The 15,046-nt window shown below is 39.3% G+C and overlaps 2 protein-coding genes across 2 annotated transcripts; both read left to right on the top strand.

The window, feature by feature from the left end:
• Positions 1-2,515: 2,515 nt before the first annotated feature.
• On the top strand, positions 2,516-7,008 carry LOC113684540 (uncharacterized). The gene is made up of 3 exons (XM_089186605.1): positions 2,516-2,577; positions 2,943-4,592; positions 6,397-7,008. Exons 2-3 carry the CDS (start codon positions 4,033-4,035, stop codon positions 6,659-6,661), a joined length of 825 nt encoding a protein of 274 aa, XP_089042731.1. The 5' UTR covers positions 2,516-2,577; positions 2,943-4,032; the 3' UTR covers positions 6,662-7,008.
• A 279-nt stretch (positions 7,009-7,287) lies between these two features.
• On the top strand, positions 7,288-10,880 carry LOC113664915 (uncharacterized). The gene is made up of 2 exons (XM_027180534.2): positions 7,288-8,313; positions 9,569-10,880. Exons 1-2 carry the CDS (start codon positions 7,751-7,753, stop codon positions 9,831-9,833), a joined length of 828 nt encoding a protein of 275 aa, XP_027036335.2. The 5' UTR covers positions 7,288-7,750; the 3' UTR covers positions 9,834-10,880.
• Positions 10,881-15,046: the final 4,166 nt, after the last annotated feature.

Genomic DNA, 15,046 nt, shown 5'->3' with positions numbered 1-15,046 from the left:
AGATAAGCTCTGATTCAAAAGGTACGCTATTGAAGAAAATGAAAGCCCTGAGATAAGCTTTTAGTGAAAATGGACACATAAGAGGTGTATTACTCATGAACTTAATTTTAAGGTAAGAAAATGAAAATGAGCATTTTACTTTTTCGCTAGAGAAAATCCCAAAATTGTTGTCATCTGCCAAAATAATCAACACATTCAATGGTAAATTTGTTTAATAAGCATCATCTTTTAAGGGATCTCTCATTTGATGCATCATCCCTCCGACTGTCTTGCACCTCGAACTGTTCACACTCACAAAAAAATCTCTCCTACTCTCCAAGACAGTTTTGCAAACATTATATAATAATAATAAACTTTATTTACGTGTCAAATAAGATAGCAGTTTCCCACTAAGTAAGGACACCTAAACTAAACTAATCTAATATAAAACTATGCATTAAAAATTTATTGGAATATGATAAAAGAGCTCTTCCCATATAAAACTATTCTACCCCGAAATAGTAGACCCCATGTTTATAATACCCTACCCTGTATAATAAGATAATAACCTTAATATAATGAGATAATAAGATAATAATAATTACAATAATATGATCTTGATAATATTTAAAATATTTAAGATTTACATAAAATACAGTTCTTGCAATTATTCGAAGAGATTAAACTTTGTATATCTACTTTATGTAAAGCGTTTTTAAATTCTTGCAGCGTTCTTAGTATAATTACACTGTTATATTGTTATAACAGAACCCTCTGACCCCTTAGAGTGATTAGCATCCTATTTCTCATTACAATTTCACCTCTGAATCAAACATCAAGTCAGAAGAATGAGGGAAATGATCACCAACTAGAGCTCTTGATTGTTTAACAAATTCTTTTTGTCAGCACCTTAGGAAATGCATAAAGAACCATTGTGGGGGATATGAATTCTGATGTTAGGATGTGAAGGGTTAATTCAGATATTCCCCTAAAAGTAAAACAGATTTAATAAGCACCCCTCTCTTCTAATTCTCCTCCGTCAAAAAAATACCCCTCTTCTTAGAGGAAATATGGTGATAATCAGAAATTATTGAACAAATGTAAACAAATGGAAAAACTCAAAATTTGCTACAGCTGCAAAAATTAAGCATAGCAAGTTTCTGACAGCTAGCCACCTGAAATTGTAGCATTTACATCATGGTAGCGAGGTTGGGTAAGGGAATTAATTATAATAGGGGTAAACACCACAATTTGCAGGGATAACCTTCACAACAAGAATTAAGAAAATTCCATGAGAAATTGCAACAAAAAATAAATAAATTTCGTCAACAATATGCAATTATGACCTATCACACGAGAGCTTACCAAGGGCCATCGTGCCAATAAAGCCGAACCCTCCATTTTTATAAGTTCCACAGAGTGCATCAAGCGGATTGAAAGTTAATGAATCATTCTGAATAATCTTTGATCTAGTTATTATTTTGTGCTGGCCTGCGAGCGCTGCAGAGCAGACCCGACGATTTGAGAAGAAGTGGGGGTCTGGCACTAAAAATGCTACTGGTGCCTACCTTTATGCACCTGTCAATTGAAACCCCCACCCCCCCCACCCCGGGGAAGTATGGGGCATTAGCCTTGGAGTAGAAAAAAAGTGTGATAATGCCCCATATATAGGGGCCCTGTTTTCTTTCTAAACCCCAAGTAAAGTGAAAAAATTCCCCCACCCCTGGGACAAACCATGTTAAATAATGTCCCAACCAACCTTCAGACCCTGCTCTGAGTGCTGCATGCCCCACACAGCCACTCTCCCTCTGGCACGTTCTCCTTAGTTAGTCCCGCACAGGAAAAGTGAAACCATTTGATTTTGCAATTTTTCCCGTCACACCCAATCATTTCCTCTGTCATATTTGGCTTTCCACAGATGCATAAGATGTCATGATCATCTGATGATTCTGCATCTTTAGAATATTTACTTCATCTTTATCGATTTCAAAACTATAATAAATAACTCTTGAGCTCTCAGTTTAATTAGAAAAAAATATAAATCAACACAATACCTTAATGTCGTCCATCTTGAATCCGCCTAAAGCACATGGGTGCGACTCACTCGCCTCAGTCCTCGCTCGTCCACGAATGTCAAAACCTTACTAATCCCCCACCCCACGGGCAAAACTGATGCAACAAAAAACAACAAATCCCCCACCCCCTCGGACACAAAAAAGTGCCAAAACCCGTAGTTACCCCCATCAATGCCCCATACTTCCCCGGGGTGGGGGGGGTGGGGGTTTCAATTGACAGGTGCATTACAGATCTATCGCCGGCTTCTCTAATCTTATCTTTTCTATAAGGCCTTCACGCTAGTTAATATTTTTCAACTTCCATGAAGGCTTCCCTGTTCTTGTTACGTACCGATATCCTTTCTGACCACGTCTCCCTCACGCAACTAGAGAGTTTAAGATACCTGGACGGCTGACCTCGAGGACGGCTGACCGGAAGTAAATTTCGCGGGTAGACCACAATGCGCATGCCTGGTCCACGCGGATTTCAGTCCTGTTTGTGTCGAGGACGTGAGAAGTGGTGTTTTGCCGTCCACCAGTCAACGTGAGCACTGTTACTATTATTTCCCCATAAACTTCCGCATGTTTTTAGATTTTCGAACTTCATTAGGTGAACATTGTTTGTCACTTTTTTGTTTTGGGTGATAAAACCACTGACAAGCTGGTTAAAATTGTAAAAGTGATGTGCATTGTGCACAGCCACAGTGGAGCATTTCGACTGAACACTTGCGTTAAATTTTCTTGCTTTACTAAAAAAAAGTCCCTAGCACTTGAACCCACTTATCCTCTGAGTGAAAGATGTCTTATCTTGTATTAAACTTTCATCTACACGGTCCAAATGCTTTTCCCTTGGTCAGTTAGGAGCGAGAAATCAGAGAAATTGTTTATCTGCCTTCTCTTTATTTACAGGATTAGCGAGCATGGAATGGAAGGAAGAGCACGATCTCCTTCTCTGCCGGGAAATACTCGTCTGTCAGCCATACAAATTCAAAGAAAGAACGGTCGAAAGAGGCAAAATTTGGGAAGAAATTTCGAATCACCTTAATACCTGTGAGACCGCCAAATTCCGTGTAAACAAGCGATCTGTAAGAGAGCGATTCAAATTGATCAAGGAAAAGTTTAAGCGTAAAATTCGAGAGGAGGAAAATTCGTCGGGGATTGACGTGGAACCCACTTCGGAGCTCGAAACTCTAAACTCTTCATCCGTCAATAGCCCTTCCGCGTAAGCAATAACAATCATTTCACGAGTCTTTCTTAAAGATGCCATGATGAACAAAACGTTGTCGTCCTCAGCTTGAAATCTGCTCCTTAACGTGAAAAGTTTCCCGCCAAGGTAGTCGTCATCGACCCCGTCCCTCGCGCTCAATTTTAACGTCCTCGAGGTCAGCCGTTCAGGTATCTTAAACTCTCTACTATGTGAGCACAACACGTGAGCATGAAGTATCTTTTGCGGCGAATTTGTGTACATCTTATTATCATAACAATATATACAGCCGAAGCGTATCAATAGTATATCTTTGTAGGCATTTCAGTGTCTAGTATCATAGAGTTTACGGTCACGCACTGACACCATTTCTAGCCCCTTCTCCCTCAGACGATTATGGGCATGCATTTTTGTTCCCGCAAATTTGTTTACATCTTGCTACTAACAACATGCAGCTGGCACGTTTATTCAATCATCTTATTAGACATTTTTTAGTGAGTAGTATCACTGAGTGTGTTAACGATTTGCACCGTATTTTGACGAGCCTGAGGGGCGAGTCAAAATAATGAGTAAAAATGCTCAGTGATTCTACGCACGAAAACTAATAATATTCTATTTACCATCCAACTGCTTTATCTTAAGGCAGGAAAAGCAAAGCAGATAGCACCCACGACCGACCGGTTAAACAGGTTTTCTTTACAGTACAAAATAACCAAATGTACAGTATCACGTGATATTTGTACTCGATTCGGAATTGGGTTGTATAGTAGTAGCAGAGATTTTTCGTCATTCACAATGGCTGGTGATGTAAGGAATATCATCAACTACCAAAGATATCCGATTGCTGAGTCTAAGAGCCACATTCTCCAAGAAATTATAAGCCGTGCTAGAGGCGAACTGAACGACAATGGCATCGCCTTGTTGCGGGATTTTATGCTTCCTTGGGCTATTCGCCAAACAATCATAGACACAGAAGAAGCCTTACCAGATGCATTTTGTAAAGCAGTTGATCACACGGTCTATCTTGAGGAATGTCAAGATTCTGTCCTCGAGAAAGATCACGCGAGGAATATATTGTGTCAATCTTCAAAATGTTGCATCGCAAACGACCAAATCAAGACAAACTCGCCGCTAAATCAGCTTTATATGTCATCGGAGATGACAAATTTTGTTCGACTTTTGCTAAACAAAGACGCGCTTTATCGTACAGCTGCTCCTTTGGGGGCCTTAAGCTTGCAGGTCTACAAGAAAAATGATGGCCTTGACTGGCATTTTGACCGGGGGGAGTTCGCTGTGACACTTCTCCTTCAAGCACCAGAGGGTGGGGGACGCTTTCAATACATTCCATCAACAAGGTAAGAGTTAGCTGTTGTCTCAGAGGCTCCTTAAGGGGCAAGAAAAAAGACTATTCAAGTTGGCCACCTGTCTTTTCATTAAAGTAGACTATTCCAAGACCTTGGTTAGTGAAGATGTCCAAAATTTAAATATAAATTATTGTAAATAAGGGATCTTACTTATTTATCTGCTTTCTTGGTAAACAACCTTCCCTGGTTGTCAGAAAATGGCAATTTGCACATGCACTGTTTTGTTTGTCCACAGCGATCAAGAGTCTTGTTCTGGCTCAAATTATCAGGCTTATTAGAATTCTTGCTCTTGGATTTTGCATTGTTAGTGATCATATTGGTTCTCTCAGTGAACAAATCACCTTCTATGGAAGCAGAAGCTTATATTATGAGTTTTAAATCCCTTAAATCCCAGAAGTGATCAAGGATTGGCTTCTCCCTTAAGTATCCATACATGTATATTATCCAGCACACTGGTAATGAGAATACTCTGTTGCATCCATAGAAATTGTTATGTTTATCTACCACAAATTAATAATAATGATGATGATGATGATGATAATATTAATAATAATAATAATAATAATAATAATAATGACTTTATTGGATTACACAATTACTGGTTGAACCAGAAGTTCTCATTGTGGTCCTTAAAAACTTCAATTCAAATAGCAAAAATACGAAGAAAAAGTACAATTAAAAATTATAAATTAATTAAAAATTTCTGCTCATAGTAAAATTATCAACTCTGGAGTTCCGATCTATATATTTCTTCTATAGTTCATTTTTAAATTTACAAAGGGAAGTGAGACCCCCAGTAGTACTCAGGGTGTGAAATTAACTTTTTTTTCTGATAGCCACTTGGCTCCTAAATTCTTCAAAGTTGTAGCCAATTCAAAAAAAGTTGGCCGCCATTTTCAAAGACAAACAAAATCTTTCTTTACGCTGTCAGCGTTCTAGATAGACCCTCCCAAATTAAGTTAGGGAAAAGATCTTTAACGTGCTACAAAGTGGACACTAGGATGGATGATATACAACGTTCAGGCTTATCTAAATCCAAGATGGCGTCTAGTTATCGATCGAGATGCATGTGCAACGTTTTGGAAACAAACTTATCGAGGAAGTTTGCCGCGGATTTATCTTTTCAAATCTTTTTAATTCACTATATCTCTTGGTAAGGTTATGATGAAACGTTCTAGTCGCCAATTTGACGACTAACTTTCAGGATTTGGTCGCTAAAGTGAAAAATTTAGTCGCATTGGCGCCTGTATTAGGCGCAATTTCACGCCCTGGTACTGTCTTGGTTGTTCCATAATCTAGTGGCACTTGCATGAAATGAATGTTTGCTGGTCATGGTGCTAAAGATGTTGACACCCTAGTTGTGTAATGATGTCTATATTTAACATAATGAATATAACAATTAACAAATATATTACACAAATTCCTGTAGTTTATGATTTACAAGGAAATGTGTAGCAGCTAGAGGGGAGAATAACCCTTTCGCTCCCAAGATCTAATTAGTAATTCTCCTTACTATCTGCCATACAATTCTTATGATGTTAGTTCAGAGAATTTGGTATTGGATCAACTAATAATCCCATAATTCATATTCTTCTCTATTCTCATCACCTACCTGCTTGATATTGTATTGATATTGTAAGGAGAAATTCTGTCTTGGTCACCTATGGGAGTGAAAGGGACAATCAGATCTTGGGAGTTAAAGGGTTAATCCATCTAAGTGTTGCTAATCTGAATTTATTTCTATCTGGAAGCAAATGAAAATTGAAATAACAAATTATCTCTCTTTTACAAATAGATCAGATGGTAATGAAAACTATGACTTGGTCAAGCAAGTGCTACTGGCTTCTAAAGCTGGAAAAGATCTATCTGTTCTTGGGATGAAAGAGGCTGACCTTCAGCCAGGAACACTCGTGATTTTTTGTGGGCATAACTCGATGCATCGTGTCACCCCTATTGAGGGAAAAAAGTCCAAGATCATAACTGTTTTATCTTACGAAAAGAGACCTGATGTTTACTTAAATGAATACACTAGAATGAAATTCTGTGGGCGCTTGAAATAAATATACCCACAGACTAATTAGGTGGACTTGTAAATAGAGATTTTGGCTCTTACTTGATGTAGAAGACACAGTATATGTCACACTATTGTTTTCATTGTTGTCTTATTTCCAGTTGTGATGAAATTCTATTGTGACGTATACTGTGTGTTACTAAGTAAGAGCCAAGAATTTCTAGTCCAGTGATCACTTTCTCCCACATTTCTTTGGCAATTCTTAGGTTTTTTCAACTATTGTCCTTATAATGATCCATTTGAAAAGTAGATTCTATGTTGCTGTGGGAGTATTCAGTAACAGATCACAGATGATGTCAAAATGTGGCCACAATAATAACTGGGACATTTGAAGCATTTTTTTTTGTTTTCTTTCAAAAAGGATAGCAACTCAACAAACTCTCGTTACCTTACTCCTAACCTCTTTTCCTCCCCCTCCTGCTTTGCACCTACATTTCTTACTCACTTCTCAGGAGGTGTGGGGGGGAGCAGAAACAAGCTTTCAATTCATGAGTGGGGTAGGGGGGCTTTTGCACAGGTCTCCACAGGAACTAGAGTAATTTATTGTTACATAAAATTTGATGGGAAGAAGCCATTGAATAAGAATCCTGAAAAATTAGACTCCAGAACTAAGGAACAACAAGATATTTTTATATGTAAAAATTTCATGAACAATGAGCAGTTATGACTCGATTGATGGTCAATGAGAAAACTTTACTACAAACTGAGTGCCTCTCTGTGAAAGTTTTTACTAAGTTTCCTGAGGTGACATTGCCAGAATAATGCCACGAAATTTAAACCGTCCATTTTTGTGAGTTGACCGTAATGAACACAGTGGAATTTAAAGTGAATAATACATTTTAAAAAAGCTTTATAAATAATGCCTATTGTACGTAATGCGCAGACAAAAGCCTTCTATGCCAATTGTGGAGGTGCCCCACGCTATCACCCCCTCGAACACGCGACTATTCGAGCATGCAGTATGTGTTCAGCGGGTTTGTTTACGTTGCAAGATCCACCAAGGGAAAAATCGTGTGATAATTTACTCAAACTTGTCCAGAAACACTAGTCGGAAAAGCACGTATCTCTATAATTCATAATGGCAAGCGATATTAGGAATATTATCGACTACACAAGATATCCAATTTCTGAGTCTGCGAGTCCCATTCTCCAAGAAGTCATCAACCGTGCAAGGAGCGAACTGAAGGACAACGGAATCACCTTGTTGCGTGGTTTTATGCTTCCTTCGGCTATTCGTCAAACAATCCTAGACACGGAGGAAGCCTTACCGATTGCGTTTCGTGGAACAGTTGACCACAGTGTCTATCTTGAGGAATGCAAGGAAAATTCTGTCCTCGAGAAAGATCACGCGAGGAACATTTTGTGTCGATCTTCAAAATGTTGCGTTGCGCACGACCAAATCAAGACAAACTCGCCGCTGAAACAGCTTTATATGTCACCGGAGATGACAGAGTTCGTTAGAATTCTTCTTCACAGGGACGTGCTCTACCGAACGGCTGATCCCCTTGGAGCCTTAAATGTGCACGTCTACAGAGAAAATGATCAGTTGGATTGGCATTTTGACCGGGGACAGTTCGCTGTGACACTCCTCCTTCAAGCACCAGCGGGTGGGGGATGTTTTCAATACATTCCATCAACAAGGTAGGTTTTTCCTATCTCTTCACCTCTTCTTTTCCTATCTCTTCTTTACTTTACAACTGTCCAACCTCACCCTCCTCTTCTTTAGTAACCTTGAAATATCAACCCAAGGGGAGAGGGGAGAAGGTAATAATTTGACATTTCACTCACTTGGGGAGTGAAAAAATACTTGAGGAGAATCTGCTGCCTCTGCCATGACATCTGCCAAGGGTTATAAATTCTGATCATCTTGGATAAAGATGATAAACTGTAGGCCCTGTTTCCTGTATCTCCTCTGTACTGGTTAACAGGGGACATGAAAGAATCCATGTGCTTCTCACAAATGGTAGGGAATGTAACCTCTGATGTTGTGTTTTGGTCTTGATTCCAAAATTGGGGCTATCTGATTAAAGTCCCCCACCAGGTGTTGTGAATTAACTCAGAATACTCTCCAAGGAGGAGAGGTAACAAAAACAGGAAAAACTTCTTTACTTCTGAGTAGACTGAGCTCCCTGACAGTATGTGGTTGAAAAAAAAATACATAAAAATACAGGCCTGTCTTGTTGTTAAGTTTCAAATGACAAGTAGATTTCTTCTAAAACAATTGGATTATTTACCCTCCATTTCTATGCATAGTAGTTGATTGGGACTTTGTTTGCACTTATCAGCTATCACGTGATAGAAATTTCAAGCTCATAACTGATTTGAACTAAATGAGATGTACTTCTTAACCCTTCCACTCATAGAAGTGATTAACCCTTTAACTCTTGTGCGGGACTGATATAGAATTTCTCTTTAAAATATCTTTACAATATCAACCCGATAAGTGATGAGAATAAAGAAAAAGATAAATTTGGGGAAAATTAGTTGATCCAGTACCAAATTCTCTGAACTAACATTATAAGAATTGTATGGTTGACAGTAAGGAGAATTACAAATTTGATCTGAGAGCTAAAAGGTTAACAGGTAACTTCTCTCTTTAATATCCATACTTTAACCAGCTAACAGATAATGAGAATACTCAAACTAATTAGGTAGAAGTTGTTATCCTGATCTCTCACCAAATTCTCATAACTAATTTCAAGGCAGTGTTTGGCAGCTAGAGTAGAGAATTAATAATCAGATCCTAGGATTGAAAATATCAGCTCATCCTTTGGCCAGGAAGTATGTTAATCAAATGAGCTGACAGAAAAAACAAACAAACAAACAAACAAAAACAGCTCATCCTTCTTCAACTTCAAATGATTAATGAAATTCAAACTATTACTGTTAAAAATAGATCTGATGGAAGTGAAAGCCATGACCTAGTCAGGGAAGTGCTATTGGCAACTAAGGCTGGACAAGATCTGACAGCTCTGGGGGTGAAAGATGCTGACCTGCAGCCAGGAACACTAGTGATATTTTGTGGGCAAAACTCAATGCATCGTGTTTCCCCAGTTGAGGGCAAAAAGTTCAGAATCCTTGCTGTTTTATCCTATGAGCAGAAAGCTGATGTTCACTTGAATGAATACACACGAATGAAATTTTTTGGGCGCTTGAAATAACTTAAGTCACATCTGTAAATGATATTTTTAACTTTACTGATTTTTAGAATGTGGTTTACCGTTGAACTAAATTCAAAAAGATGTTTTGTTTTTTTGTTTTTGTTTTTGTTTTTTTTGTTTTGTTTGTTTGTTTGTTTTTTTTTAATGTTTCAACGTATGGACATTGTTAGTAACTGATTGTCTGTTTTTTTTTTTCATAATCCAGGACTTTTTTCAACACCCAATTTAAAATTGTTCTGAGGACCAGTTTTAATACAGGTGTGTATAAAAGTAGCAATTCCGCGCCATCGTTCACCAGGGAAATTACAATTTCTTTTAAAATTGTAGAACGGAAGAGGATTTTATAGTTGCTAGGGATGCTTTAGTAAAACTGGTTTTTTCATAAGTATCTGGCATCATGGATAACACAGTGGCAGCTTGCAGACAGACCCTCAAAATAAAAATATAGGATTAATGGAGAACAAAAAGAATGACAAGATGGGCGAAAACACTGGGAACTAATGGCTGGGGGGCCACACCCAGTCACTATATATCATTGGTAAGCACAATGTGGTTTGATGAGTCAAAGGTGTGGTTACCCCCCGGAGAAGCGTCGGGGAGAGTGCGCTTGTGATTTCGTCTGCATGGTGTAAGAAATATAGAGCCGTCTATCCCGCCCTTTTGACCGCCACTTACCTCAACACTGCGCTTCGTGAGTCCACAACATTTTGATGGCGAATATCGTTGTCGATGAGAGTACAGACCACGTTTGACCACTTTCGATTTTGTTGTCGTTGTCGTTTTTGTTTTTTGTTGTTGTTTTGTTTTATTTTTTTTTGTACCACAATATCGAGGTCAAACACTGAAACGATTCTTTCAATGATAAAGGCAATGTGTGACACGTTGACATGAGTACCATTGTTTGTACTCTTCTCGACAAGGGCCAATCAGATTATGCATGGCGAGAAGTCATATTAGGATAGGTTATAACCGAAGTTCCAGCACCTATCGTTGATTATATTGGCCCAAATTGTTATGTCAAAATAAATTTCGATTATTTTAATATCTAACATGGTTTGATGCTACTCTGGTTTAAAGATTAAATGAATGTAACACCGAGAAGTTACAATTCATAGGCCCAACGTTTCGACACTCCTGTCTAGTGCCTTCATCAGTAAAACTCAAAGGAAAGTTTAAAAAAATTTTGCTTGATTCGAAAAAAGCTTGTAAGATTAGCTACTATACGTACAAAATGTTATACAGTAGTTATGGCTTATGTCCACGTTTTTATGGCTTACCTAAAATCCATAAACCGGGAATTAAAAATAACCTTTATTTGTTACCTTTGGCGATAAGAATTACGGTAATATTACAATAAAAATTCAAAGCACTACATATTATATATACTTATCAAATCAAGTTAAGTTTAGCACCCCTAGGAACAAATGATTGTTTGTGCCTAACAGTGCGTGATACAGGTATTCTGAGGTGCGCTGGGTTAGTCTTACAAGATCTTAGATTATGGCCATGATCCACTGGCTTTTCTAAGGATGTGCTTCAGATTCTAGGATACGTTTAAATTCTTTCCTCGTCAAATTCTGACGCCTAGTTACAAGTGACTCAACAGAATCCCTAGGGAGACCAATGACATTTAGACATCTATTCTGCACTCTCTGTAGATCTTCTTCGAGGTAAATGGGCAGCCCTCCCCAGACAGGCGAGGCATATTCTAAAACAGGTCTAATCTTAGTGATGTAAGTTGTAAGACCAATGTCCCTGGGGGGACGGGCTGTTCTACAGACCCTAAGATAGTGAATCCGTTTACACGCTTTGCTGACAATACTCGAGACATGTGTATTCCACTTGAGATCTTTCTGTACATATACACCCAGTAGGTTAAACTCTGAAACCCTCTCCAGCTCAGTAGGCCCGATATTAATAGGAGCAGGAATTTGACAGGACTTTTTGAAGGTGATCCACATATCTTTGGTCTTTTTAGCATTCAGCTCCATTTTATTCGGCTGCACAGCACATCTTTCCAAGTGAGTCACAGCATCCTGCATTTGACTGACAGAGTCCTTAAAAACAAGTTCGTATAGGGTGCAGTCATCAGCGTACTTGCAAGTGGATACAGGTATTCCCCTGGGGATGCAGTCCTCAATATCGTTGACATGCACATTAAAAAGTGTAGGAGAAATGACACCGCCCTGAGGTACACCAGCAATCACCTCACCATGTCTGGAGAAGACTCCCGGGAGCTTAAACTGCTGTGTTCTGCCTGATAGGTAGCTCTGTGTCCATTTCCAAAAGCTCATGGTGATGCCCATGCCAGCGAGTTTAGTCAACAGAACGCCATGATCCACCAGATCGAAGGCCTTTCGGAAGTCTAAAAAGACCACATGCACGCCATTATATAGACTTCCAAAATCTGTAGCGTTATACCAGTCTTGTGTGATGCTGGCAAGCGCAGTCATAGTAGATCTGTCCGCCGTAAAAGCGTGTTGGGAAGCATAGAGACATTGGTCCTTTAGGTTTAGCTTAAGCTGGATCCTCTCCAGTACCTCCAGGATGACTTGTGGCAAAACTGAAATCTGCCTAAAGTCATTGTTTATATCCGTCGGATATGGTGGTTTCGGCGAGATGCCTTGGCGACCGTTACCACCAAAAATACAAGGATGTCAAATAGATCAGCAGATACAAAGATGGCTTAATGATCAACTTCAGGATAGCATAGCTAATAAAGGAATGGCATGGCCTTCACGTCACGCCACGACCATTCGCCGGGAAATGGCTCAGCGTAATATCGAATGGTACAGCGTACATAAAAACAGTGTAGCGTTGTGTGAAATGGCTCAGCGTAATGTCGAATGGCACAGCGTACATACAAACAGTGTAGCGTTGCGTGAAATGGCTTAGTGTAATGTCGAATGGTACAGCGTACATACAAACAGTGTAGCGTTGCGTGAAGTGGCTTAGCATAATGTCGAATGGCACAGCGTACACACAAATGGTGTAGCGTTGCGTGAAATGGCTCAGCGTAATGTAGAATGGTACAGCGTAGACACAAATAGTGTAGCGTTAGGTCGAATAGCTTTGCAAAACATCAGACGCTCTATCTGAATATTAAATTGCTTAGTATTACTTGAAATATTTCGATGTTGTGGCGAATGGTCGTGGCGTGACGTGAAGGCCATGCCATTCCTTTATTAGCTATGCTATCCTGAAGTTGATCATTAAGCCATCTTTGTATTTGCTGATCTATACGACATCCTTGTATTTTTGGTGGTGATGGCCGCCAAGGCATCTCGCCGAAACCACCAAAAATACAAACCGCAAATGGAACAGCGATCTGCTGAGGGCATGACGTCATCGAATGTGAAGACTGACACGAAACCATTACATAGCGTAGTCGCTGTATGGAATAGTCTTCACTTCGCTTTGCCGTAAAACAGAGCTAATTCGGTAAGTTTCTCCTCTTTTTTCACTGCTGATATTGCACTTATTCGTTGTCGTTCATGAAAACGTCAATTAAAATAGCAACGAGACTGAATTCTACCACGGTTTGCCGGCCTCTTGGTCTACCACAGTTTGTACGCGTTGGTGGGCCTGAATATGTTTATAGTATTAATTAAGTAGTGTTATGACGTGCATTAAATGTCAATTGTCGAGCTCTATTTTCTTTCTCCGACTCACGCTTACTTTTCAACTTCAACGGCTCTTTGAACATTGGAGGAGTACGTGAGAAGTTGAATATTGTGTGTGCCCTGGACGCCATGGTAAGAAAACTGATATCCTTGATCTGTTTTGACATTTTTCGATCAAAGTGATATCGGAATGCTTTAATTGGTGTGCCGGACGATAAGAGTAAGCTAAGAGAAGACATATTTATTATTTTAAAGAGGTGTACATTATATTGCTTTGTTTATTAATTTTTTCCTGGGTGCAGTGATAGTAAAAGTAAGTTCCATTTTTATTTTGTCGATCAAACGTAGATTACATGTCTGGATCGGAAACAGTTAAAGGGTTTTTTTCGCGTTCCAAAATAGTTTTTGCCAGAGTAATATTTTTTTCTGAGTTGGTTTTGCGCGCATACATACTTATCTTCCCTGTGCTCTTTCCCATTCCGTAGTCATCACGTATTAAGGAAGGCTAGTGCGGACACCGTAATGCACGTAGTGTACGTAATTGTCCAACTCTAGGTCGAGTTTTACCGTTCGATCTGTTACAGTCGCAACTTCAACAAGCCATTTCACGCAACGCTACACTGTTTGTATGTACGCTGTGCTATTCGACATTACGCTGAGCCATTTCACACAACGCTACACTGTTTTTATGTACGCTGTACCATTCGACATTACGCTGAGCCATTTCCCGCAGCGCTACACCATATGTGTGTACGCTGTACCATTCTAAATTACGCTGAGCCATTTGACGCAACGCTACACCGTTTGTGCGTACGCTGTGCTACTCGACGTTACCTTCAGTCGTTTAACGCAACGCTACACCGTTTGAGTACTGTATTGCAAATGAGTGCTAAGCTATTTGTAATTGAGCTAGTCCATTTCACAATCTCATGTTCCAACTCAACATGGGCTACTAGACCGTTTCTCATTTGGCTAAACTATTCATGTTTAGGGTGTTCTGTTTCACGAAGGAAAACTAGACTGTCTATAATTTGGCCATGCCATTCCTTTATTAGCTATGCTATCCTGCAGCTGATCCTTACACCATCTTTGTATTTGCTGATCTATTTGACATCCTTGTATTTTTGGTGGTGACGGCCGCCCATATACACAACTGTTACAATGTCATCACACAAGTAGAGGTGTTTAATTGGTAGCACATTTTTTGAGATTCTAAATTGCTTTAAGCGACCGATGGCTTGTTCTACATAAATTCCAACATTAGCAATTTATGATGTATTTCTTACTTCGTGCCGCAACGCTTCCTGTAACATTCTTCGCATCTGCTTCAACGGCAGCGAAATGACAACTTGCTTAATAAACGATCAAATAAATGACAAAAGAAAGATGTCAATTTTGAGCGAAGACACGCTTCTTGAAAGTGGGAAGTTATTTAAGAAAAAATTCCAAAGCCGAAGTTTGGACACATGTGCTGCGAGCTCGACTCAATGTCCGAACTTTCAGGGTTTGTTTAGATCAAAAATAACGTGATACTACACGTGAAATCTAAAGCCCAAAATGTGAGTTTTCCGTTGTTAGACGAGCGAAAGG

The sequence above is a fragment of the Pocillopora damicornis genome, chromosome 11 (genome assembly GCF_964200805.1).
Source record: "Pocillopora damicornis chromosome 11, jaPocDami1.2, whole genome shotgun sequence".
Taxonomy (NCBI): Eukaryota; Metazoa; Cnidaria; class Anthozoa; order Scleractinia; family Pocilloporidae; genus Pocillopora; species Pocillopora damicornis.
This window is presented reverse-complemented; position numbering and strand designations above follow the sequence as displayed.

Bases quoted from the DNA above. Each gene is read 5' to 3' on its own strand.
- LOC113684540 (XM_089186605.1), top strand. From the start codon at position 4,033: ATGGCTGGTGATGTAAGGAATATCATCAACTACCAAAGATATCCGATT. The intron at 4,593-6,396 runs GTAAGAGTTAGC...TTTTACAAATAG, and splicing joins CAATACATTCCATCAACAAG to ATCAGATGGTAATGAAAACT.
- LOC113664915 (XM_027180534.2), top strand. From the start codon at position 7,751: ATGGCAAGCGATATTAGGAATATTATCGACTACACAAGATATCCAATT. The intron at 8,314-9,568 runs GTAGGTTTTTCC...TGTTAAAAATAG, and splicing joins CAATACATTCCATCAACAAG to ATCTGATGGAAGTGAAAGCC.